The 25,518-nt window shown below is 35.7% G+C and overlaps 5 protein-coding genes across 8 annotated transcripts in view; 2 read left to right on the top strand and 3 right to left on the bottom strand.

Moving 5' to 3' along the window:
• Pgant9 (polypeptide N-acetylgalactosaminyltransferase 9) overlaps positions 1-4,129 on the bottom strand; it is a 203,184-nt gene extending 199,055 nt beyond the window's left edge. The window contains exons 1-2 of the mRNA XM_076688200.1: positions 4,062-4,129; positions 2,999-3,197 (exon numbers count right to left, since the gene is read on the bottom strand). The gene's annotated coding sequence lies outside the window, so the exon portion shown is untranslated. The remainder of the gene's footprint in view (positions 1-2,998; positions 3,198-4,061) is intronic.
• A 1,482-nt stretch (positions 4,130-5,611) lies between these two features.
• Positions 5,612-9,552, bottom strand: LOC117603282 (uncharacterized). Its single transcript, XM_034322272.2, has 4 exons — positions 9,288-9,552; positions 9,087-9,209; positions 8,813-8,996; positions 5,612-8,754 (listed from the first exon to the last, which is right to left on the bottom strand). Exons 1-4 carry the CDS (start codon positions 9,358-9,360, stop codon positions 7,005-7,007), a joined length of 2,130 nt encoding a protein of 709 aa, XP_034178163.2. The 5' UTR covers positions 9,361-9,552; the 3' UTR covers positions 5,612-7,004.
• Positions 5,635-6,707, top strand: LOC117603283 (translational activator of cytochrome c oxidase 1). The gene is made up of 4 exons (XM_034322274.2): positions 5,635-5,815; positions 5,951-6,197; positions 6,278-6,434; positions 6,507-6,707. Exons 1-4 carry the CDS (start codon positions 5,635-5,637, stop codon positions 6,705-6,707), a joined length of 786 nt encoding a protein of 261 aa, XP_034178165.1.
• A 2,012-nt stretch (positions 9,553-11,564) lies between the features above and the next one.
• Positions 11,565-14,518, top strand: SpdS (Spermidine Synthase). The gene is made up of 6 exons (XM_034322783.2): positions 11,565-11,718; positions 12,834-13,006; positions 13,406-13,526; positions 13,633-13,879; positions 13,972-14,201; positions 14,315-14,518. The coding sequence occupies exons 2-6, from the start codon at positions 12,876-12,878 to the stop codon at positions 14,465-14,467; spliced, it is 882 nt and encodes a 293-aa protein (XP_034178674.1). The 5' UTR covers positions 11,565-11,718; positions 12,834-12,875; the 3' UTR covers positions 14,468-14,518.
• A 2,300-nt stretch (positions 14,519-16,818) lies between these two features.
• Positions 16,819-25,518, bottom strand: part of rhea (Talin_middle and talin-RS domain-containing protein rhea) — a 35,736-nt gene continuing 27,036 nt past the window's right edge. For 2 of the 4 annotated variants that reach the window (XM_034322778.2, XM_034322779.2), the window contains exons 11-15: positions 23,542-25,444; positions 22,727-23,473; positions 19,522-20,160; positions 18,537-19,192; positions 16,819-18,239 (exon numbers count right to left, since the gene is read on the bottom strand). In XM_034322778.2, the coding sequence (XP_034178669.2) occupies positions 17,609-18,239; positions 18,537-19,192; positions 19,522-20,160; positions 22,727-23,473; positions 23,542-25,444 (4,576 nt within the window). In that variant the 3' untranslated portion in view covers positions 16,819-17,608. Of the gene's footprint in view, positions 18,240-18,536; positions 19,193-19,521; positions 20,161-20,215; positions 21,695-22,726; positions 23,474-23,541; positions 25,445-25,518 lie in introns of those variants that run through there. The other 2 variants (XM_034322780.2, XM_034322781.2) reach the window with 2 other exon arrangements.

Raw genomic sequence — 25,518 nt, 5'->3', positions numbered from 1 at the left:
AAAGCCACGAAACCTCGTCTATTTATAAAAGAAGATCAATTTATCATTCGTCTGACCAGTTAATATTCCAGAAGAAACTGGATCAATAATTAGAAATATTTTACACTCTCACTGGAAAGTTCAAAAGAAAACAAAGATTCTAGAAAATCCAGCAAGAAATAGTCGTAACATTTACTATTTACCGAATACCTGAATGTTGCGATTTACGGTCGAAGCTATCGATTGTACAATTTTTATTCGTCTCGTTGAATACGAGTTACGAGCGTCCAACTCGCAAGAGAACTCGAGGCGCAACGTCCAGATCCAATCTTACCTTTGCGTTTTTCAACTCATCGGTAGTTGCACACCGATTACTTGCCACCTGCCTACCTACCACTCTCTATAATTGCATTTCCACGACGATCGATGCGCGTTATTGTTGAATTGCGCATTAACGACGTCATTAATTCAATCGTGCGACGTGGACGAGATTGTTCGGTCGTATGCACAGAAGATTACGAGTTTTAATGATCAGTGTGAATTGAGCCATACTTTAGATGTACTTCTCATTTCATTATATTCTTACCCTTCTACTTATTACCTGGGTCAAAGATTGCAAAAGACAAGGTGGTAAACTGTCCTTCTACTCCAAGCTCCAATTTTATATTCTCCCAAAAAATCTTATTCATAATTTGTTTAAAATAGAAGTAAATTGATAAAGTTATCTATAACAAAATGATATAAAAATTATTCAGGGGACCAAATAGGGATAAGTTTCCAAATGGCCCCCTCAAAATTGAGAACTCAGGTTCCTAAATTGCCTACAAGAAATCGATTAAAGTTGGTTTCAGAGCTGAATGTCTTACCGTTTTTGAGATATCGTGGTAAGAAATTTTTGTACAATTCAATACTGCGCATGCGCCATTCAATACTGCGCATGCGCCATTCGATACTGAACATGCGCTATTCGATACTGCGCATACACTGAACCTACTCTAACCTAACCTAACCTTACCATGATATCTCGAAAACGGTAAGACATCTAGCTCTGAAACTAACTTTAATCCGTTTCTTGTAGACAATTTAGGTTATACACCAAACCTGAGTTCTCAATTTTGAGGGTTCATTCGGAAACACAGCCCCAAATAGAACTCTTTCCTCTAAAGTTTGCACAGAACGTGTCTTTGATTTTTATTTACAACACCGTCCAACGTTATCGTGACACGTTCGTTAAGACTGTAATTGCACCATGACCCCCATAGGTGAGTCCATAAATCCGGGTCTTATTGAGCCACGTTAGTTAAGTACGGCCGGTTAAAACAATTAGCCGTGCCTGACGCGGTTGCAGTAGCCCTGGTGTAAACAGCCCTTAGCAGTAATTCTGTTATCGGCGTTCGGCGAGCATTCATAGGCTTAACGGGGTTTATTTCCCTCTCTCCCTCTCGTCTACTTACTTCTCTCTCTCTCCCTCGGAACCCTTGTCTGTCTTTATCACGCAAAGGGTAAATTAACAGCGCGATGTATCATAGCCGAGCTGCATCAATTTGAATGCCGTCGTTGACGAAGTTAGCTTTTGTACTTACAAAAGAGTACAAATAAATCGCGTAAAGGAGCGGCTTAAAATCACCACGTCGAAAATGAAAAGTCCACGATAAAAAGTCGGTTGGTATTCGAATGCGGTGCGGTAAAACGAAACGCGGCATCATAAAATATTTTTATCGCTGTCTACCTCCATTTTCATCAGTCGGATATTTTCAACCGGATACGCGAGAGATTAGAGAGATTCGACTGTTTTATCATGGAATCTATTGTTAACGGAAAATACACAACGATTTTGTAACATACCGAATTGGTTTTACGACGTGCCCTGAACTACACCGATGGCTTTTTTTCTTTTCTCTTTTTTCAAACGTTTGTCGTTTTTGCTTTCAATAACAGCGAACAGAACAGACATTCGAGCGGATATAAAGTTTCTTAGTTAAGATAACAAGAGACACCAGGAAAAGAGAATAGCGATAACAATAGATGAAGAGTCATTTCCGTGCTGTTTTAACGAGATTATTTGATGTTCTATTTCGAATTGTCATCACTCATAACGCTCCATTTGTAGATATTTTAATAATTCTTTCGCGAAATCACGTCCTACATTTATTCGATGCTATAATTCTTTAGATAACTTTATCGCGAGCTACAAATTTGAAGGCGAATCGCGCGGAAGTTAAGCCATGATTATCCTTTTATTTCGAATGATAAAGTTCGCAGGATTCACTGAGGAGGATAACTGCGAGTTTTTGAAAACTCGACGAACCGTGCCATTCAATATTTATGCATCGGTATGGAAACCCCTGACTACGCGATTCCTACGGGCTTTTCCGATCCCTTGGGTGTCCCTCTCTCTATCTTTTTCCACCCGTATCCCGTTTCACAAAGAACGAAATATGTTCACGGATCATCGATTCGATTTTTCACGGAAATATTACCCCGTGACCCTGCTTCGTTCGTGTTCCGAAACTTTTCCCTCCCTATTTTTCGAACATCCCGTTTCTGTATAACCCAGTAGTTTTACAGATCGTTCTAAGATAAAGATGATAAAAACAGAGAAAAATATTTTGTACAAACTTAAATGTGTGTGTCCTCGAGACAAAATCTTACGTGTATCTCTGGGTACACTGTACGCAATCATTATAAGCGGATGAACGTCAAAGATAAGCAAAAACATTCAACTTCCAAGAATTTCGGAACGAAACATTTTCTTCTCCAAGTTACTACTTGTTTTTGCTACGAAGGATAATCCAGACTTTACCGATTTGTCAAACGGAAATTGCTATTGTATTGTACGAAATGACTGTCTGAGAAAAAAGACGGCGCAGACGATGGTTTAAGATTGAATGGTTCACGATGTTGCTCGAGTGCTCGAGAACGTAGAAGCGGAAGGACGCAAGAGGTGAGCGCAATTTTAGAGTCGTTCGTGCGTTACAGGATATAGCTACGTAACCGACGATAATGCTTAGCCACTCACCCTCTGACTCCTTGTTCTCTCGCTACTTCCGCCTTGATTCCTCTGGGTCTCGATATCCGTTGGAATCGGGATTCGTCCTGGGAATAACCGAGAAATTCCAGACTGAAACTTCTGCTGCTACTTCGACGATACTTGGACGTTATTTTGGTTGACTTAAAGGAAGGGCACGATCGGCGTGGTTAACAGGTTGAACGTGACCCTGAAACAATCCAACAAATATATCAATAATTTATATAAAGGTGTAGAAAATAATTTTACCATTTTAACAAGAATATTGAATGTTATTTCTTAGAAATATTTATAAATCATATTATTTTGTTAAAATGCTATGAACTGTTCGAAAAGGCATCTTGAAAATTGTCTCCGAATAGAAATGTCAAGAAAGAAATTCAGAAATGGCTTTCTATGCAATCGACAAGACAGGAAGAATTGACACATACAAAATAGTAGTTCCGGAAGTTGCTGCTTCCTTATCAACGAAATAAATCGTTCATGTGGGAGTGAGATTTCTCCTCCCGCGCTATTATCTGTTTTCTTCCTCTCTGACCGTGCATGTCGATATTCCTAAAGCGTTCATGATTATTGGACTTGTACGAAACGACCCTCGATTTTAACTCTTTTATTTAAATTCGATCAAAGGACGTTTAATTAAATCCGCGAAACAAAATCAATGCGACGTATTCAGTTCCTTCAGAACAATTCATAACTTTGTTATTTATATTATTTCTATCATTTATCTTTCTAATGTAATTTGAAATAATTTGTAAGATCTTGGGATATTTTATGATGACTTAAATATTTAAAAGCATATCTTAAGTGAAAGTTATAAACAAATATCTAGTGTAATAAATTTAAGAAGATGTAGGTAATAATGTGTTGTGATTAATTAATAAATGAATTCCCGGTCTTTCGCGGAGGCTTTCGCTTTCACTGTAACGCCATCTTTTAGCTATGATCGAGACTGTAATAAGTGAAAACACCTAGCGGTCAAAAAGCGAACTTTTAATTTAAGCGAACATTGACACCGACGAAAGACTACCAGTAGTCTCATAATAAAACTTACGTTTATTGTAAGGCAGATTCATTTGATAGTTCCTCTTGTGATATTTTATTCTTTATTCAAATGTAATTCTGTAACAAAACAGAAAACATTTTTTCTCATATACATATACTTCAGTGATATGTACATTATGAACATTCAGTCAATCAATATTTCAAAAAATCTTCTTATCCGTCAAAACATAAATTTTTGAACAAATTGTTTTTAATTCTTTACCATTAATCAACTTTGCATGTTATTATGTTATTATATTATATTATTATATTATATTATTATTTATATTACATTATATTATCAAAAGTGTCAATCACCGTATAAGATTTAATTTTGAACTGTGATAATGTGATAATCAATAAATACGAATGCTTGAATTACGGCTGGAAGAAGTAAGACATTTGAATTTCCCGCTAGAAGGTATTAAAGATTATCGACGCCATATTGAAATAAAGTTAAGATTACTTTTCTCAACTTAAAACACCAAAATACAGGAAATAATGTAGAAAATAACATAAGATATCAATGGTACTTAAGAAATTATCGATATAAAAACAGAATAAATGAGGAAAATAATATTTTAATTCACATCAACAAGTCAACAACGGGGAGATCAATTATAACAATTTATAACAATAAATTATAGAAGAAATGTAATAAAAACATGAAAAAATGCAATAATGTTCAAGAAATTATTGATATAAAGGGCAAATAATTCAGATTTTGCTATTCCACTCTCATTGTGAATTTCGCGGCAAGAGCAAACATTTTCAGTTCACGTATTTTTGAGAGAAGCGTCGGACTATTGTCAAAAATCAGGAATCTAGATTTCTCTTCAACTATTCTTTCTGTTTTTTGTAGTTTCAACACTCGATAGACAATTTAATTTAATATTTGAAGATAATTTAATCTTACCTGTTGCAGACACGTGCCAAACGGACGAAGCTTCGAAAAGGACTGATGCATTGCACCACACTCCGCGTACCATGCCCTTTAACGACGAACCTGATTGGTCGAAATGGGAGAATGCCATAATGGACGACCAATCACAGCCGTTGGTAGAAGTTTCGAATTGCTTCGAAACTTTAATGCTAATCGTAATGGAAACGATGATATGATAAAACCAAAGAAAAAATCGAATAATGTATTTTTTTAGTAACACCCATCTCGTATTATCTTTTATATTATTGTAATTATGTAATAAATAAAGGAAAATATTACTTTAATAACACTTTGCACTACACTGATTCTGCTAAAAAATATTTGATAAAGTATTAATTGTTTCAAATATGTAGAGACATTTATATGCAATGTAATAAGAATAGGCAAAGCACAAGAATTAAAGAGTGGATGGAAATTTTAACTCACAAATAAATAACCTTAATTAAGTTAAAAAAACAATCCTGTGTTATAACACAGGATGGCAGCTTCTTGTCGGTGCACTGACCAATTTTAGAGTTAGCACCGTACACCTGCTAGATGGCATCACCGCCTCAAAAAAGAAAACTCGTTCCATTATAAACTTATAGATTATAACCTATTGAACCTATTTAATGCTATTTAACAGTTGATAGCTTTCATAATGAGACATCGAATAAACACTTTATTTTACTGTATACATAAGAATTTTGTTATTAATGGAACGAGAAAATATGCAGGGCATAGCAAATGGCAAAATATTAAACATACTAAACAAGAACAAGATGCTGCAAGATCAAAAGTGTTCAAATCTATAATTTCTAAAATGATGATTGCAGTAAAAGGTAATAGATATCAAACACAATAAAAAAAAATAGAATAAGTTAAACTGTCTACATGTATGTGACATTTTAAATAAATTGTATTTGCTTTGTATGATTGGTGCCAGAAAAATTTATCATGAAATTTAAATTTTACAGAAGTTGGTGAAATAGATCCAAGAAAGAACTCTAGATTAGCAAATTTAATTGATGAAGCAAAAAAAGCTAATATGCCAGCTAGTACTTTAAATTCATTTCTAGAGAGAATAAAGAATCCTGAGGAAGGTGCTCGAACCCATATAGTACCTGTTCGAATTCCCTCAGGATGTACATTTATCCTCCATATTGCATCTAATAATTATCCTGCTGTAAGAATAAATCTGAGAACTATATACAAAAAATTTAAGTAAGTATGCATTTGGGCTTTTAAAATTTATTACTTGATACAAATTTATTAAAATATCCTTGTATAAAATGCATATACAGTGCTAAAAATATAGATTCAGCATTATCAATGTTTGATTGTGCAAGTTATATCATAGCCACAAAAGATTGTAATTATGATCAAGCAATGGAAGATGCAATAGAAGTTGAAGCAGAGGATGTAGAGGAATTAAAAGATAATGACAAAACATATTATAAGGTAGGGATAATGAACTCATCATTTTTTTAGTTTCCATGAGAAAATCTTTATCATGGATTATTGCTGTTGTAGTTCAGAAGCGAGTTCCTATTCTCTGACAAGACTAAAACTCGATTGATGAGTTTGGGTTATTCTATTATTTCAATCGAAGATACATGTATACCCAATTGTGTGGTTGAATTAAGTGATGAAGAAATAGAAAACGTGAACAAATTTAAAAATAAGCTTTCAGAAATAAAAGAAATTAAAAAAATAGAAGATAATCTTGCCTAATGTTATTATATAATGGTGACCATTGTTCGCCAACATATTGTTCGTTTAACTACGCAAATATACTTCGAGAAATAATTACAACATTCAAGTTGTAAATACATTTTATTACCTTCAATGTTTACAACGGATCTTTCACTCGGAAAAAAATAAATAAAAGGATTCTGTGTTCTTACAGAATATAGATTATTATTTAATAATAAATATCGTTTAAAGCATTGTATATAATTATACAAAATTATGATTCAGATTATATATACATGTATAAAACGTTAGAAATATATCGAATATTTTATAAATTTACTGTATATTTACTCCATACCCCTTTATTTCAGACATATTAGCGCCTGGGAATTGCGCTTCAGAAGTCTTATAAAAAAGAGACCTTAATATTTTCTTTGACATTGTAGTTTTCTCGCGCCAAGGACTAGATACAGTTTTAAACATTCTGTTATTTTTATTATTTCTATCTCTTGCAGATGTATTTTTTTCTACAGGATTTTTTTGATATACATGATTCCTCTGTGTAAAATTATTATTATCTACAGTAGATTCATCTATGGAATTCTTTTCTTTTTCTTTCTCTGTTTCGAACGTATTTTCATGTACATTATCCATATTTTCTTTCCCTTTTTCTACATTTTCTACTTCTATATTAGAATCCGTCACACTTGCATCCTTCTTTTTCTTTTTATTCTTTTTAACTTTTACAACTTCTTCTTCCGTTTTTTCGTTATTGTCGTCTACTTCATCACTAGCTTTCATATTAGTTTCAGAGACATCTTCATGTTGCATATCTGGGTCGACACGTTCTTTTTTCTTCTTCTTCATCTTCTTTTTTTCTTTAGAAATATTCCCCTGATCTTTTTGGAGTTCACATTCCCCATTCTCAGACTGGAAATTTGTTTCTATAATTTCTTCTGCATTCATTCTATCATCGATGCTAATTTCTTTCACTTCTTCTTTTCGCTTTTTCTTCTTTGATTTCTTATGCGACTCATTTTCCTGAATCTCCGATATATTTTCATCTGTATTAATATTTTTCTTTTCTATCCCATCTTCATAAATTTCTTTATCTTCTTCTGGTGCTTCTACTATTGTTTCCAAATTAGATCGACGACTTTCTTTCCTTTTTTTAGATTTCTTACTTTTACGTTCATTGATTTCATTGTCATTTATCTCCTCAGGTTTGTCTTCAGTGTCTAAAGCTTCATTAGTAAAGCTATATGATACAGAATTTTTAACATCTTCCTGTTTCTTCTTCTTCTTCTTCTTCTTGGCTTTCTTGTTCTCAACTTCAAATTTATCCAATTTTGATCGACCTTTCTTGTTTTTTATTGAATCAGTACTGTATTCCACGTGATCGTTAAATGTTACCCTTTTCTTTTCAACTTCATCGCTTAAATCTAAGGCCGAGTTTGCAAGACCAAACTGTACCCTAGATACTTCAAATTCTTGTCCATTATAAACATCCTCTGATTGAGAATCCAGATTCAAGGCAACATTTACAATACCATTTTCGTACTGTACGCTACTTACATTATCATCTTTAAATTTTTTAATACTCTGATTTAAACTTGATTCAGTCTCATCAGTAGACTTTCTTTTTTTGAGGGATCCAATCTCGGTGGAATTTGAAATATTCTCAGGGCTATTTAGTTCCATGCAAGGATTTTCAAAAGCATAATTACTCGAATTTTTCATTTCTTTATTTTCTTCATTACGAGATTGCGCTTTGCCGAAGGGCGATGCGAAACCAAACCCTGCATACTCAGGTTCACTTTCCGAATTGGATTCTGGCTTCTTTTTTCGTTTAGACATTAAAGAAATATCTTTACCCTTTTTCATAAAATAATCAGTCATACTACCGCCGTTTATAACAATAACACCGTTGTTATTTTCCGGAGTATTAATCGCAACAGAGCTTTCTTCTTCTGTATTTGTTTCTTTACTTCCCTTATTCATGTTTATTTCTTTCTGACCAAATATATTTGCTAAATCTTTTGAACTATACTTATTTACATCTTTTCCCCTCGTGAATTTTTGATAGCTAGTAATAATATTAATTAATAATAATTCTACATAAACAAATAAAATAGAATACTTACTGAACACGAGCACGGCTGTGCTTAGATTTCAACTCTAATGACTTTCCACTTAGTTCAGTATTAACTTCCTCTATTTGTACTATAGTCTCACTTTGTTCTGTTTGAAGCTTTTGTAAGAAGTCATTAAAGCTCTCTTGATGTTCTGTCCATGCTTCTTCTAAAGCATCTTGTTTGAAACCAATACCTTAAAAACAATGTATGTCAGTGGAATTTATTTTAAATATAGTTACGACTTTGAAATGATAATTTGTTAATTTTATTTAAACATTCTTACCTGATTTATCATTTTTAACAGACACGCGTACGTGCTCCGTCATACCCTGTTCATTTGCTCCGAGTCCTTTGCCACTTGTCCAACCCATTTTCTCCAGCATTTTCTGCCCAAATTTCTCTCCATCTAAAAAATGAACAATAAACTTTACCAATATGCAACGTTTCATTCAATTAACAAGAATAAATTCAAATATTAATATACCCTCGCTCCACTGTTTTCCTCGAGGGTTCAGTGTCCACTTCTGTTTTTGACGACGTTCTGCGAGCATCGACATTATATCTTGACTTCGTAATTTACCTGTTAGAAAAATTTATGAATTTAACATTAGATAATCTATTATGGATGATTTCTTTTAAATAATACTCTGTAATACAACAGAAGTTTCGAAAAACGTTAAGTCAGTTTAAGCAAGGTTAAGGAAACAGCAGGAAACAGCTACACGAGGTTATTCATTGTCCACATTCAATGACTACAGATACAGAGAGATCATGATTTCGGGGGTTCCAAACACCCCAAATAAAATTAGTCTGCGTGTATAGGACATTTTCAATTTTTTGGAAATCAATCAAAATCAACACAAGACTAAAAAAATTATTAAAACAATTGTTTGAAAAACTTGACTTTAAAAATACCGCCATAAATTAAAAATTTTTTTAATTCGATTCCATTGCCATCTCTACAAAACTGGCGCAAACTGCTCAACGAGTTTCCGATCGATTTTATTGGAAACTAGCGGAAGTCATCCATAAGTCGATAAGTTATAGTCAAACTTCCGCTACTTTCAGAAAATCGATCGGTAACTCGTCGAGTATTTTGGGCCGTTTTTGTAGAGATGGCGATGGAATCGAATTAAAAAAATTGTTAATTTAAATTGCTTCTTATGGGCGTTTTAATTATACAATTACCTTATAATCAGCACGTGACGCCCGCAAAGGCTTTATAATGACGCCTTCGTCTGTTATAGGTGATAAATCGAAGCAATCTGCTGTTACCATCAACTTGCGTTAGACTGTTGCAGTGCGAAGTGTTTCACATTTTCAAATTTGAATTTTAGAAATATCGTTCGTAGTGCATGAATCCTAATTTGCAAATAAAGTCTAGGATAATTTGATTCCTTTTCCATACCTATTCAATCATTATATTTATTAGTAACACAGTTACATGTTTTAAAATAATTAAATTAAGATACTTTGATGGCTTGCTATGTATTCGTAATGTTAAATAGTTCATATCATATTTTTAAATACTTCTATTTAATCTAATATGAACATTATTTAATTATAAACTAATATGATATATAAAATTAAATGAAAATTAAAGCTCTTTCCATGGCTCGGCGTCCGCGAATTAATTGAGAGGATAAGAATACTTTTGCAATTCACTGTACGCGATGCATTAGCTGACATTTTCTAATGGAACACCCTATACATCCTCCCATGATTGGTCATTAATTTTAAACGCTGAATCAGATACATCTACATATCTTACATTTAAATATTTTGACCCAGACCAGATACGAAGGATGTCAAGGTCGGTCTTTTATAATCTCACCAATGATTGCCTTATCAACATTTGCTCAATTAAATTTAGTTGCACTTAACAACTGCATTCTTATAATTCGATCAAAACTATTTTCGTAATTCAAGCTGATATCACGAGACGAGTTCGAAAGGGAATGTGCGATAAAATTATCGTTAGACATGTTTGCTTTCGAAGTCATTTTTACCACTTTGAGAAATCTTCTTATCATTAAGTATGAATGTCTTCGTAAGAACGTGATGAAAATCTATTTATGGAACACATATGTTTCACATAATTAAATAAGAAAAGTCATTGCAACAGTTGCATCTTATGTTTAGAAAAAAAATAATTAAAAGTATTTAAAATTAATTATAATCAATATAAATTTCTCTTCCACTGAATTATATCTGATTGTTCAAAAATAAAAAATTGCATTATTTCTGATGCTTTTAATTATTCTGTGATTAGAAAGATCTTAATGATTTGAAATCTTATATATACAAACTGAATCATGCATTGGGTTGGAAATAAAAATAAGTTGTGTACGAGAAATTTGAGTACAAAGATCTGGTTTTCTACGATATCACTTTTCTTGTAAGTGCAACGATGCACCGAAAAAATGCAGATGCACTTCCTTTCTTAATGGAACTGCAAAGTTTCTTATTATATAAATTCATTCTTTGAAATATTCTTAGTAAAAAAGTAGTACGATATAATATTAAAAATGTGCATTTACTTTATGTAAGATAATGCAGTTTTAGTGCATCTGCATTTCTTAAATGCAGTGTTGCACTTATTTAAAAAAACGAAGTCATACAAAAATAATACTAGTACTATCAAATTAATATTTCTCAGAATATTTCAATTTTTGAAGTAATTCGAATTTTCCTTGGGGTTTTCAAAGCCATGGTTCTTGATTTCGGTAATACTCATCCAACACATGCACGTTATCTTGGTCGTGGTTGAACTACCATTATCAGGGAGCAGAGTAACGGGGTCCGATAAGGGCCACCGTCCGTTTAGCAAGTAAACTCTCGTCAACTTTGCATTCGTCAGTGTTGTTCGTGCTTCTGTTTGGAAGGTCTGTTCGTTGGCTCGTCGCCAGTTCACGGTACGGTATACGCGTTTCTCTGACTTCTTTTTCCATCGGAAAAATTACGTTTCCCTTAAAAACATCCACCTTCTCTGCCCTACATTTCTTCCAACTACGATCTATCCCTTCTCAATGTCAACGAACGAATTACGTTTGAATTAATTCTTTAAAAATATTCATTCGTGCTGGTAACATTTTGGTTAAGCAATTATTGGATTTATTTTAAGGGGATGATGTTCCACGTGTTGTCATTGTAAGTTCTGATTATTGTAAAATTTCTATCAATTTAGGTAATGAAAATTAATGAATTAATTTTAATTAAGTTAGATGAAACTTAATTTTTTTCTGATTTAATTCAAGACACACTTATTTCATTTTTTCTTCTAAATTTAATAGAAAAATTCAAATAATTATTTAATATTAAATTGTGAAAATTTTGTGTAATATTAAATATCAAAAATCTGTCCATAATGAGCTACTAATTAATTATGTCTTTTTATAAAATTTCTAGAATGGTATCTAGTTTCATTCTAAAGATCCACTGTAATTAGTATGTTCTGAGGATATAACACCGAGTAAACACGTGCTATACGTATATTTGGTATTCAAACTCACTCAGCTGTTTACTCACTGAATTTCTATAATTAAAACTCTTCATCGCTACGCACGCGGTACATTACTATGATCGTGATAATACATAGATCGTTAAAGTAAGAGTATTTCAATTAGGAAAAGAAACTTCAAAGAATCCAAAAAATCCCCCTTCTTCCTCCCTTATGGGGGGATAAAATTTCTTTTTTATTTTTATTCTTTCATTAATGTCAGTCACCCAAACTATTCAAAATTTCTACATATTTCTAATTTTGCATTTTCCCAAATTAGAATCTATCTAATGATAGTATTATTCCACATGTATTAAAATGAAAATATGAAACGTGTGTACCTAACCGGATGCTATCAACACGAATACACAAGTGACAAACGAGTTTCGCCATGTCTTTCCCGTACGCGAACCACCGAAAGGAGTGGAACTGGAGGTCCTTGTTGCAGGGAAACATGTTTGGCCGCATAAAAAAGTTGCCACTTTTATTTTCCTCGGGCACGATTAACCGACCGGCAGTCTCTGCTTTCAGTTGAATCGCGAAACGAGGGAGAAGCTCGACTCACCAGGAAAAATGGACGCGATGAAACCTGGCTGGTTCAGTGAAATCAACGATCTATGGCCAGGTGTCTCGTTGTCCCTCCAAGTTAACAGGATACTTTATCGTGAACGGTCGCAGTACCAGGACGTGATGGTCCTCGACACGTAATTATTATCCTATCATATTTTCTTTTTCTATGGGAGGCGAAGGAATCACTTCGGTTTTTAATGACATTGAAAAAATAACATCACTGGGCTAGATAGATTTTTTCTTCTAGGGTGGTCTAGGTTCCTTAGAAATTTGAAAATTCTGTAATTTTATTTCTGAACGCGGAATGGATAAAGTTCAAGAAGCGTGGTTTTTTAAAATTCTATAATAGATAATTTGCCCTTGCAACGCACAATTATGGCGTTTAGAAATGTTTAAATGGATAACGCTTATCATTCACGAGACCATTTAGATTATATTTATAGACACGATCAATGCAGACTTAAAAAAGAACTGAATACCAGCAAGTTGTCTCATCATTTTAAGCGGAACTTGTTTTGATTGTGTACGTACAGGAAATCACATGGAAGGGCGTTAATTTTAGATGGTATCATACAATCCACAGAGAGGGATGAATTTTCGTACCAGGAGATGATCGCTTTCTTACCACTGTGCAGCCATCCAGACCCAAAAACAGTAAGAATTGTGTATCAAAATATCTAAAAATTTTTGTTATATTACCAATATTAAGTACTTTCCACTTCAAGGTATGTGACGTTTGTTTAAATTATGTTTCTGGCAGGTTTTAATAGTTGGGGGTGGAGATGGAGGGGTTGCTCGCGAAGCTGCAAAACATCCTCAAGTAGAAAGGATCGTTCAAGTAGAAATTGACGAGAAGGTACTGGAAGTTTCAAAGTCTTACTTACCGACGATGGGTGTAGGGTTGATGCACCCTAAAGTCACCCTTAACGTGGGGGATGGTTTCGAGTTTTTAAAGCAGCACAGGGGAGAGTTCGACGTTATTATCACGGACAGCAGTGATCCTGTTGGTAAGCAAATTTTTATTTTATTTATTCTTAAAATTTATATTAACAATTAACAGGTACTTCCTTTTTGCAAAATGAAATATGTTTGATCATAGGTCCAGCAGAGTGTTTATTCCAGGAATCATACTTTAGTTTAATGAAGACTGCATTGAAACCTGGTGGAATCGTTTGCAGCCAAGCAGGAACCGCATGGGCAAATTTGGACCATGTAACACAGACATTACAGCACTGTAAATCTGTGTTTCCGGTTGCATCTTATGGCATTGTTTCTGTGCCAACTTATCCAACAGGACAAATCGGTTTCGTGTTGGGTGGATTATGCACAGTGAGTAATATTAAATTTTAATTAATATTAGCCACCCTTTCTATATTACCTCCTGTATCACATTAATTAAACTGTATTTAATATGAACACGATTAAGCTTCAATTAATTTCAGGAAACAAATTTCAAGCAACCAAAGATCATTTTCAGTAACGAAGAATTGGATCAAATGAACATGAAATATTATGATGATGAAGTGCATAAGGCAGCCTTTGTTCTTCCAAGGTTCATCGCAAAGGCATTGAACGAAGCCGTAAATAAACAATAAAATTAAGGAGACGCAAATTTTGAGAGAAGATGAACCCTAAAAATTAACAAAGAGAGAAATAATTAAGACTTTTTAGTGTATGACAATCGCATCATTCTATTTAACTACCTCGAATCTCACGAATTGTTAAAGTACTTCATATTATTTAAAACAATATTTGTGTGAGAAATAATTGAAGAAAAAGTAGGTTTAAAGAATAACAATTTTCACGCAGAAACAGAATTACACCATGTCAAATGATGTAACAACGAAATGTTAGAAATTCTTTATTACCTGAATTGTAATTAAGGCTAATAATTGTATTCGTAAATACTCATAATAATAATAATAATAATAATATGATAATAATATAATATTACAACTTGTAACATTCCACAATAATAGACATGTAAGGCTTAATCAATTGTACTAAATATAACGATTAAAAACATTCTGTATATAAATCTGAATTGTCAAAAAAACAATGATACAGTGTTAAAAACTATAAAAATCCTCTCGTTGTATTTGCCACTTTATCATATTCATTTTTTTAATACGTTAACGACATATATTATATATATAGTATAATCTATCATACAATTATCATGTATAATTTTTCTTTATTTATATATCATGGCACACACCTATAGATAGACGTATATAAAATAAAAACACGATTGGCGATCGTTCTCAAAATATATTACCCTAAATGCAGTTGTTTATATATTTATTGTGACCCACATATCTGTTCACATACTTTCATTTTTATATTTTGCACTTTAATAATTCGTTTTATGTATCATTAAATCATTACTGTATATTTTAAATAAATAAATGTTACCCTTTTATATAATTACGTAAACAGATGTATGGATCATTGTATGCACAGGTTGTTTCAGAATTATTGGTTTGTAAAATTAGTAAATGAGAATGAAAAGTTTATAAATTAACTGTTTTCTTCTTGAATTATTAAAAACATTATTTCTATTCTTTTATCAGTGTTATGCTAATCTTATCCCTAATTCTGTAACACCCTGTATATCTGCATCCCCTTAGAAGAGCCTAGACAATAAAAAAATTGTGTCTCTTCGAATTATCAAGCAATTTCTCTCCCATAAAGGGAAGTACACTTTTAAAAAATTCTTTTTACTTAATTACACTATCGAACATTAGTAAAGCATTTGATTTTTGGTAATATTCAAAAATCCTACGTTTGCTACGAATACGTGAAAAAGCGGCAGCTCATCTGGCTCAGGCACTTTTCATTTAATTAATAATTTTCTTTTTTCCTAAATGACCTTTTGCATTTTATACAAGAACATCGAAAATTTTATGCAAAATATCTAACACCTATTTACAATTCGTCTACCCTCGAAAGACTAATGATAATTGTACTAATTGATCACTTGGAATAATTCTGTCCAATTATTAGCCTCTTATACAGCACTTTTTAAAATGGCTCATTTAGAACAAAAACTATTTTGAAATTATTCCAGATACATGGTTTTCTTTATTTACTGAATATTTTTATATAAAACTGGGCAATCTTGATGGAAAGAGGTTAATGACTGAACGATCAATTAAAAAGTCATCGAAAACGAGCCACCGCGAATGACGAATGGTATAAACAGCGGGTAATAAAAGAAAAAAGTATAAGCAACAGAAAGAATAAAAAGATGCACTTAAAAATTAATGTTAATCCCGGGGAAATAAAGGGAAAAATGTTAAAAAGGGGGGTCGAAGACACCACCGTGGGAGCAGGCCGCACGGTGTCGGAAAGTTAATAAAATAAAATGATATGTTGCTTCTCTTGTCAATCCGTGGTCTTAAACTTAAAGTTAAGATAAATTAGAGCTAAATTAAAAATCACGTGTACCATGTATCTGCGGCGCACGATGCTTTCAGGGTGAAGACGACACATATGAACAATTTAATTACTTGCAATTCCTTTGAAAGGTGTAACAAACAATTGAATAAAATTTTTTAAAGAATGTTGTTGATTCTATAAGTCTAAAACTTGTAGTTTCTTTAGAAAAAGTTTGTCCAAAAGACGAAAATGTAATACTATATCAAACATTTTTAAATTGTCAGTGGAAAAATATTAAAAGAACGCGTATAATTGCGATTATTACATTGAATTAATCAATTCGCAAAGGGGACGGTTATTGTCCATCTTTAAGAGACGATAATTATTCTTAAGAAGTCTAATTTTGAAAGCACATAGTTATCTCTATCTAAGGACACTTCTATCTTCTTCGCTATAATAAAATTATCGTACAAAGGCGTTAGAATATATTCTTCTATGCATTTGGGACGAATTTGTTGTGCATGGGGTGACAGTAATATCATGATTCTAAAGATTCTCCATATAAAATTGATTTGAAAATTAGATTAACACATCGAACTGATTATCTTGTTAATACTTGTACTTACGAGGAATATCCTTTTTAATTGACCTAATCATACGTTTCCGCTTAGTAAGGTAATTTTGACATTGATGGCATAGTTGTTTCCATTTTGTTTAATTTTATCCAATCAAAGTGAAAAGCATGAATAGCTTTGTTAACGGGATCCGTACAATTTTTAATAATTATTACTATCAAATGCGAAATAGTCTGTTACATCGGTAATGTTCAGCTACCCTTTTACAATATCTTCTAATTCTGTTTTATGACCATTTCTAGATCCATGATCAAGGAATGTTCAAAACTTGTCTCTTGAACCTTATTTCAGTCATTTCAAGTAGATGAATTGTCCCAATTTCCTCTTTAAAAGAATTCTTCCATTATATTTAGATGTCACAGTTTTGAAGGAAGAAGATTCATACAAATTAAATTTAATTTTAAATATACACAATTAACCTTTCGAATCAACAAATAGTAACCCTGTTAACATTATTCAATAAAATTTAATTAAAAGTCTCAAGCAAGAGCATAACCTTCAGTTCTAAACATTCCCCTGTTTACCTTTTTTAGGTTAATTAATTACACATTACCTGATTACCATAGCTTGTACGAAAATACATGTAACAACTACTTTCCATTAGTTGGGCAGCTTTCTTACATTAAAAATACCCAACCAGAAGCCCCATAGGCTATTTGTGCAATAAAGGACAACGTGTATGCGGTTCCTTCAGCAGGAACATTCTTCTTCAACATTCACTTACTTCTCCTCGAACCGGAATGTCTTGGTGTTCGACTCCTGTCTGCTAGACATTGTCATGGTTACAGTTTTCTTCTCAGTGACCTTATGCATCATCGATTGTTTCGTCAGGCGTTCTTCAAGACTGTCATTGTCAATAGCTTTGAAAGTGGACAGCTCGTTACCAGAGGTAGCAAACTCTTTGGTCTCCTCTGAGGACTCAAAGTTAGAGCTGCTGGTCTTGCCAGGAGTGGACGTGTACATCTTCGTTGTGATTGTCTCCATTCGTCCACCAGGTATCAATTTGGACTCCACGTTTCTGAAAGACTGATTTTGTGGGACAGCACTAAAACTTTGTTTTTCGGACTTGAAAGTGCTCATGGGACTGTGTCCAGAGAACCTGTCCACCATGTCATAGCTCTTTAAAGTACTGTATTGGCTGGCTGCACCATCCATGCCAATCCTTTTGTCAGATGTAATGTATGGACTCTCTGTACCATATCGTTTATCATACTGATTCTCCATACTGTATTTTCTGTCAAATGATCCATATTGGTTCTCCATGCTGGACCTGTATTGGCTGTCCTTCATCTTCCTCTCCAAGGTGCTCTGGGTGGAGTAGACTTTCTCGGGGCTGACCAAGTTCTGCCTGCTATTGTCAATGTGGTTAATGTTGCATATTAGGGAAATTGAGGATTCTGGCTTATGGATGATGGAATTACGGATTGGAACAATAATAAAATAGATTGCTGCGACATAGTGGGGAAGATAATTCAGCTTTGTTTATAACAAAAAAATTAAGACTTTACTATATCGTGGTAAGATTATAACTCTAGGAGCAAAATTAAGTAGTTAGACATGGTGAATGTACTATCCTTAAGATTCAGTGGAATGAGAAAATAGAAATGATTAGAGGATCCATATCAAAAATTAAATTTTGAATTCATACCTGCTTGAATAGCTCTCGTAGCCACTTTGTTCAGCTTCAGTATCAGTAGTAGCCAGGTCTGGACGATTCTTATACTTCGCCTGCCGAATTGCTGTCAATCTTCCTCTAGCTTCCTCAAGTTCCCTTTCGATACGAAGGACTTCTGACCTGGCGTTTATCTCCTGCGCGATTCCACCCACCATTCTGCGATTGAGGATCAAAGATCTATCTTCCTCCTGTTGGATAGCTTGCTGTGCAGCTCGCACCAGGTTATCCGTGGCGCGTTTCACAGCATTGCCAGCAGCTTGTAATCTCTTTGTGCTGTCGCTATCAGGGTCTGCCTTCACTTTGCAAGCAACCAGCAGCTGGGCTGTGCTGCTAGCTACTTGTTTAGCACTGGAAATCAGTTTTTCTTCTGAACTTACGCCTTGGACCAACGCATTTGCTGACTCTACGAGGCTGTGTGTTGCTGCTGCCACCATTCTTGCGGCAGATATTAAGCCTTCGGACCACTGGCCGTCATCTGAACTGGTCAGAGGTGTTCGAGATACCTTTCCGGTCGCTATCAACTCTCTCTGAGCAGCGCTTGCTGCCTTTATCAGCGCTGAGGTTGCTGCTGCGATTGATTTTGCTGCTTCCAGGATCATTTCATCGAAGTTCATGTCTTCGTTAGCTTCCTGGAAAATGAGAAAGTGGATTTAATGATCTTGATTGTTTGATGTATAATCGATACAAATAATTAGATAAACAGTATATAGCTGGTTCCTTGCTTTGTAGTTGTAGCCAATTTATTCATATAAATCTCACCATGAAAATCTGTTGATTTTCCTGACCGCCGTAATAATATGTTTGATTCCTGGTCGATTATTTATAAAACAACCAAGAATATCAAACATATCTTACAGAAATCAGATCAAGTTCCCATTGATACTTAAGTGTGACGATTCAAGTCGTGAAAGTCTCAAAATTTTAAGATGTTAAATCCAATTGTCCCTTGATAACTCACCTGTATGCTTCTCCTTGGTCTCAAACTAGCAAGCTTCTTAGCAGCAGCATCAATACTGGCAGCAGCACCCAGCAACTCGTTCTCAGCGATCACCGTTGGGTCATCAGGGTCCACCCAGTCATTACCCTTCAACAACTCAGCCACAGCTACCAACTCTGTTACACTCTGAGCAATCTTTCTAGAAATAGGTGGCAACATGTGCTTCGCATCACCAGATCTTGAAGAGATTTGCAGGATAGCTTGCAACAGTTCTCTATAATTAATTGCAACATCGTGGCCAGCCTGAAGAGTCCTGTCTCTCAGTTCAGCTGTTTCAGCACAATTCAAGGCTGCTCCTTTGCAAATCGTTAACATGTCACTGATAGCCTTTCGTCCCATATTAGCAGCTGCAATTATGTCATCTTGCTTGCAACTATTCCCAGCAGCCACTGCTTTTGCAGTTGAGATGGTGATGCTCTTCGTGCAACGGACAAGATCTTCAGGGGTTACATTGAGCCTTTGGCATTCTGAAGTGTTCAGAGCACGGATTTCCTGGGCTATGGCTTCGATGGTGGATTCCAGGGCTCTGGTCCCTCGCGTGTGCTCATCTTCCACAGCTTTTACTGTCTTCAGCAGGGATGTTACGTTGGTCACCATCACCTGAAGATGAAGAAACAAGAAGTCTTATACTATTAGTCAGACTTTATTACGATTACATATAACAATCTGGATACAGTTTCTGATGTACTCGTCATTAAATGAGGGTTATAGATGAATTTATCTAAAAGTCACGAAATTTTTAATTTTAGAACATCTTAAATAGTTTTGGGAAGTTTAATCAATCTTCAACTTGTCATGCTACACCAATTTTATCGAAGATTACTGAAAGAGAAATGAAATAATATACGTGACCTTTAGAATACTGTAAATAATGTGAACGACATACGATATTTGTTACAGGATTAATCTAATACAATATGTGTATATATTTTTCAGATTCTGCTGCAGGAGAATTTTGATTTCGAAAAGTTAATGTATCCTGCTTATAACGTTAGTGCCATTCTAAAATAATTTTGTTGTTAAATATCAGATAACATTAGAAAATGGTATGAATTATTATAACATAAATCTTTGATGACAATAGTTAGTTATTTCATTTATCAAGACAGTTTCATTGAATATCTGACACCTTCTCACTATTTAGAATGCTTTTTTTCACAAAAAAACCATTGTTAAGCATCATCCGTGATTAAATAAAACCTGTGTAAAAATAGATAACTATCGCTGTGTGTAATTAAAAAAAAAATTAGTTAACGAAGCATTAAGCACGTTGCTATTAATTGTTAATGCACACACGTTTGCAAGTAGAATGTACGTACCTAAGGTTGCTTTTGTTTAACAAAATTCTTGCCACGGATGGATTAATAAATTTGTTTAAAGGTGTAGCATAATAAAAATTTGTCGATTTATTTATTTAAGAAAAAAAAAAAGAAAGAAAGATGAAATATGGTACACAAAGTATTCTAAATACCTAGATTGAAGCACGGTACAATTTCTTTGCATAATGAGAATGAAATGCATGAATTATTTAAATAAATGCAGCAGAAGCGCATCGTGTTATTACGTTTTTAGCTCGATTATTGTTGTTTAAATATAAAATATAAATGCTTCGATAAATGGTAACTCGGATGATTAATTAGAGAACTGTAAAGTACAAATTTGCATACAAATTCGTTACCAAGTTCTCTTTATAGTTTGATCATTTTCAATGACACTGTTGGAATTGTTTATAAAAATTCATCACTGTGACAAATTTGTTTTTACCCTTCTGGTACCGTATTTTGAAAAATCTTATTGCAGTTAATTGGAGTTATCATGATTTAAGAAAAGTCTTCCAAAAAAAGTAGAAGCAAGCAATTAAATTGCCAAGAACCAACTGTACGAAGAGAGTAAAATGCAAAGATGTTCAGTAAAAAATCAAGATTCCCAGGTGTGAAAGAAAAAGAAAAGAGAATGGAGGACTCGGCTACATTAGCAACAGCAAATCGGAAGTGCGCTGAGAGGGTTGTTCGCTCTCTGAGGCTGAGAGCAGACGTATCAGCTCCTCCTCTTGATCGGACACGAACCATTCGGACTCCGAGCCGCCGACGTCACTCAGAGGCATCAGTTGTTGTTGTAGCTGTTGTTCAAACACCTATCCGGACCGGCCAGACCAAAATCGTCAATGAAACTCACATTTAAAGTCCACCAATTTCGTGGCAACAAAATTTATTCTTTCTTTCACTACGCGTGTCAATTCTCAACAAGCATAAAAACATAAGCCGAAGATTCTGTCCGCAAACAACGGCTTCGACAGGCTACTGTTTCTATTCAAAGGAACACAAATCTTGAGTGTAGTCACACACAGACGATAGAAAAGATGAAACACCGAACGGAGGAGAGATATTGCAAGGTGGACTTTAATTGCCTTTTGGTCGAGCCTTACTGATCTTGAAGAACATCTTCATTCTTTTTTTTTCTTTTTTCATTTCTTTTAGTCGGTTAGAGTAAAACGGTTTATCGATTAAAGTCCACCCCAAAAGATTGTCAGTAGGAAATTCATTGGTGGTTAAGCATGAAATTTAGATTTAGTTACAACACTGTTAGCATCTTCATGGGGTCTCACGAGTTCTGCTTCGTTTCTCCCTTCTGCGACGGTTAATTTACTTGTTGCGGTTAATTTTGTTTAATCAAGCTTTTCCCAGCCTACAATTTAGTGTATGGCCATTACCCAGAATTCTAAATCATTTTTAGACATCATTTGTAATTTATCACTAAGAAAATTTCATTAAAATTATTATTTACTATATGAAGATTAGATTTTTATAAGACTGTAATTTAACTTGAACAATATTCCCACTTTAAAAACAGAAATACAAAATTTGGGAATGTAAGTAGAATAGAGAATCAGAGGATAGGTGTCTCTCGAACTGGCGCCATTGTCCTAATGAAATTTCAAAATACAATTTCTGGCCGATTGGTAAGCGAAAAGAACACCCCGTTTAGTCATACACGTCTTCCAACAAAGCTCTACTTCCTGATGTTCGACGTTGCCATTCCGTTATAGGCGTTTTCCACTCAAGCGCTTCTTCAAGGTGTAGTTAATGCCAAGCTAACAGCATGTCTCGTCCATCGACGCGTACACGAATAAAGCAACGAAAAACAAGTACTAAACAAATCATCTTACCTTGGCAGAGTCTTTCAGATGCGCCATACTGGGATCATTGATAGGTTTCCCACTAGCAGCCTTGGTAGCATGTATCAAATCCCCAAGTGCAGAAGCAACATCCTTCACAGCATTGATCAGCATCACCTGAGCCTCTGGATTTTGACTGCCTAAACTAGCAGCGCCATATTTAACAACTTCAGCTAGTTGGACAATGGTTGATACAGCATTCTGTGCTGCGACTGCTAGTTGTTCCTGAGAGGATGCTGCTCCAGCTACCAGAGTCTTAGTGTCTTCAACAAGAGCCTTGGCAGTCTTCAGAATATTCTCTCTATGATCAGCAAAAGTGTCTCCTTCGTTCTCCGCATGAAGAGTTCCAGCTGTGGCGAACATGATGGTGGTGTCCAGGTCGCCGATGATTCCGGATACAGTGCTCGCTGCGTTGATGCACGCCTGGGTGCCTCTAGAGCCAGCCTGAAGAGCTGCCAACACCTGAGACACCTTCTCTGTCACGATTTTACTCTGCTCTGCAACTTCTCTCTGGGCATAGGCATCCCCAGGTGACATCTGACAGGTCCCTGCTGCACGGACTATGTCGGCACAGGCTCTACCGAGTTCCTGAACACCTGTGCGAAGCCTTGAAGACACATCGGCGTTTGATGCAGCTGCAGAAGCACCGGATGTGTCGCGAGCTAGCTGGGTGTACTTGTGGGAAATGTCTACTGCGAGGGAAGCCAGTCTGGTCACGTCTGTACTGGACTTTGTGGACTAAAAAGAAGATTTCGTAATTAGATTTAATAATTAAATATTGTATAATAATAAAATAAGCCTTTTACCATTTCTTGGGCCAGTCGAGCTATCTCCTTAGCAGCCTCCACCATCCTCGTCTGATAATCCACATAAGAATCGACTGTATCGATGGTTGACATTCTGTGATCTTCCAGTCTGACCATCGCCCTAGAAATGGTATCAATGAGTCCGGTAACAATACCATTGGACGTCGAGATGGTCTCCAAAGTATTCTGCAGTTCCTGAAGCGCGTCCTTCATAGATTCCACAGTCTCGTCCACTTCTGCGTGCAAGTTGATGGCCTTTGGATTGCCACCAGACTCTTTGGTCACGCAGACAAGCTGAAGAGCAGACTCAGCGACAGTTTTAGTTTGATCCAGAAGCACCATTTGTTGCTTGGAGTGCACCATGTTGGAGGCAGCACCGATAGCACCAGAGACCAAAGGCTCGCAGTATAGAGCAATCTGACTGACAGCATGACCGACATTTTCAGCTTCATATTTGGCGGCTGTTCGAAGAGGCTCCAGCTTTTCGCGCAGCTCACTAGCGCTACTCTCCATCTGATCAGTGAATCCTTGAACCGTGTTCTCCCTTCGGGGTAGCAGGGCTTGCGAAACGGCGCTAAGAGAAGCTGCATCCAATTCTCGGATTCTGGCAGATAATTTCTCAATAGCTGCGTCGCATTCCTTCTGTCCGGGTGCCTTGTCGCGAATAGAGGCGACTAAAGACTTTATAGAATCACTGACACTCTTGCTGTGATTAGCTAGCAGCTGCCAGGTTGGAGGATCTTTAGGACTGATCGCCAGACTCTTCGCAGCCCGCACCATCGCGCAAGAACCGTCGATGATAGCTTTACCAGCGCTGGTAATTGGTTCCTGGGCAGCTCTAGCAGCAATAGATATCTTCGCCGGGTGACTGGCGAACTCTGGGGAGCTGGCAAAGGTACAGAGATTGTCGACAGCTTCCAAAAGAGGCTTAGTAGCCTCTGCACACCTCTCCCTGTTGGCCTCGGAGTAGTCCGAATCCAACGCCTTGATCTCCTTCACTAAAGCTGAAGTGGAGTTAGCAACATCTTTAGCTGACTGGACAAAGTGTTTCTTTGCAACTGGATTGCTGGTTTTGTTAGAGGCCTCGCGACAGGCGTTGCAAAGGGCGCTAGTGTACTTGGCAATCATAGTAGCTGCTGAAAGAACCTGTTGCTCTGTACTGGTAGGATTTCCAAGGCTCTGGCAGCCAGTGTGAATAGCCTGAGCAGCCCTGAGGAACTGAGCCCGATCTACTAGACCTGGTTTTCCAGCCACTGATGTAGGATCACTTACACCAGCTAAGTAGGCTGCTTGAGCTGCTGCCTCGATCAATCCGCAAATAGATGAAGATACTCCTCGAACGGCTACAGAGAACTGCTCGTGTTCAGACTTCTTTGCGTGATTGGCTATACCTGTCATACCATCACCAAGGCTCTTACTCTTTTCCATCACAGTCTCAAGGCACTCGAAATAAGTTGCTTCGGAAACTGGCTCGTTAGGATTGTCCAGAAGTGACCTCATCGACTGAATGTTCCTGATGGCGTTGTCACACTCGTTCTGGCCAGGTGCAGCAGAGGTACAGACATCTACTAGATAGTTGATGGAGTCTGTTACGGCTCTAGCAGCTGCAGAGAGCTGATTCTTCGCATTTGGTGCACCTGGATCGGCTGCTACTGATTTGGCGGTCACTAGAAGCTTGCTAGAGGTCATGCTCACGTTCTTCAGGGACACTACCATTTGGCTTCGAGTTTCAATGGTTGTCTGTCCAGCCATCTCCATTCCTACGCCTAACAGATCACCGAAGGCGTTGGTGAATTGTTTTGAGGAGCTTGCCAACTGTATTGGGGATCGCACTGAAGATACTACATTTGATGAAGCATCGTTTAGGTTTGCGGCTGCGTTGTTCAGGTCGTTCTGCAATTGCCTGGAAAAGAAAATTATTCTATGTGTGCCAATGCATGATAAGTAGGTTTAAAAACTGTAACAAGGTGTCACTGC

The sequence above is a fragment of the Osmia lignaria genome, chromosome 4 (genome assembly GCF_051020975.1).
Source record: "Osmia lignaria lignaria isolate PbOS001 chromosome 4, iyOsmLign1, whole genome shotgun sequence".
In the NCBI taxonomy this organism is placed as follows: domain Eukaryota; kingdom Metazoa; phylum Arthropoda; class Insecta; order Hymenoptera; family Megachilidae; genus Osmia; species Osmia lignaria.
The sequence above is the reverse complement of the archived record's forward strand: the minus strand, read 5'-3'. Positions and strand labels throughout refer to the sequence as shown.

Coding starts and splice junctions, on each gene's coding strand:
- SpdS (XM_034322783.2), top strand. CDS start 12,876: ATGGACGCGATGAAACCTGGCTGGTTCAGTGAAATCAACGATCTATGG. Junction 13,527..13,632: donor GCCATCCAGACCCAAAAACA/GTAAGAATTGTG, acceptor TGTTTCTGGCAG/GTTTTAATAGTTGGGGGTGG. Junction 14,202..14,314: donor TGTTGGGTGGATTATGCACA/GTGAGTAATATT, acceptor AATTAATTTCAG/GAAACAAATTTCAAGCAACC.
- LOC117603282 (XM_034322272.2), bottom strand. CDS start 9,360: ATGTCGATGCTCGCAGAACGTCGTCAAAAACAGAAGTGGACACTGAAC. Junction 9,210..9,287: donor AGGAAAACAGTGGAGCGAGG/GTATATTAATAT, acceptor TTCATTTTTTAG/ATGGAGAGAAATTTGGGCAG. Junction 8,997..9,086: donor TGTTAAAAATGATAAATCAG/GTAAGAATGTTT, acceptor ATTGTTTTTAAG/GTATTGGTTTCAAACAAGAT.
- LOC117603283 (XM_034322274.2), top strand. CDS start 5,635: ATGAGACATCGAATAAACACTTTATTTTACTGTATACATAAGAATTTT. Junction 5,816..5,950: donor AATGATGATTGCAGTAAAAG/GTAATAGATATC, acceptor TAAATTTTACAG/AAGTTGGTGAAATAGATCCA. Junction 6,435..6,506: donor ATGACAAAACATATTATAAG/GTAGGGATAATG, acceptor TTGCTGTTGTAG/TTCAGAAGCGAGTTCCTATT.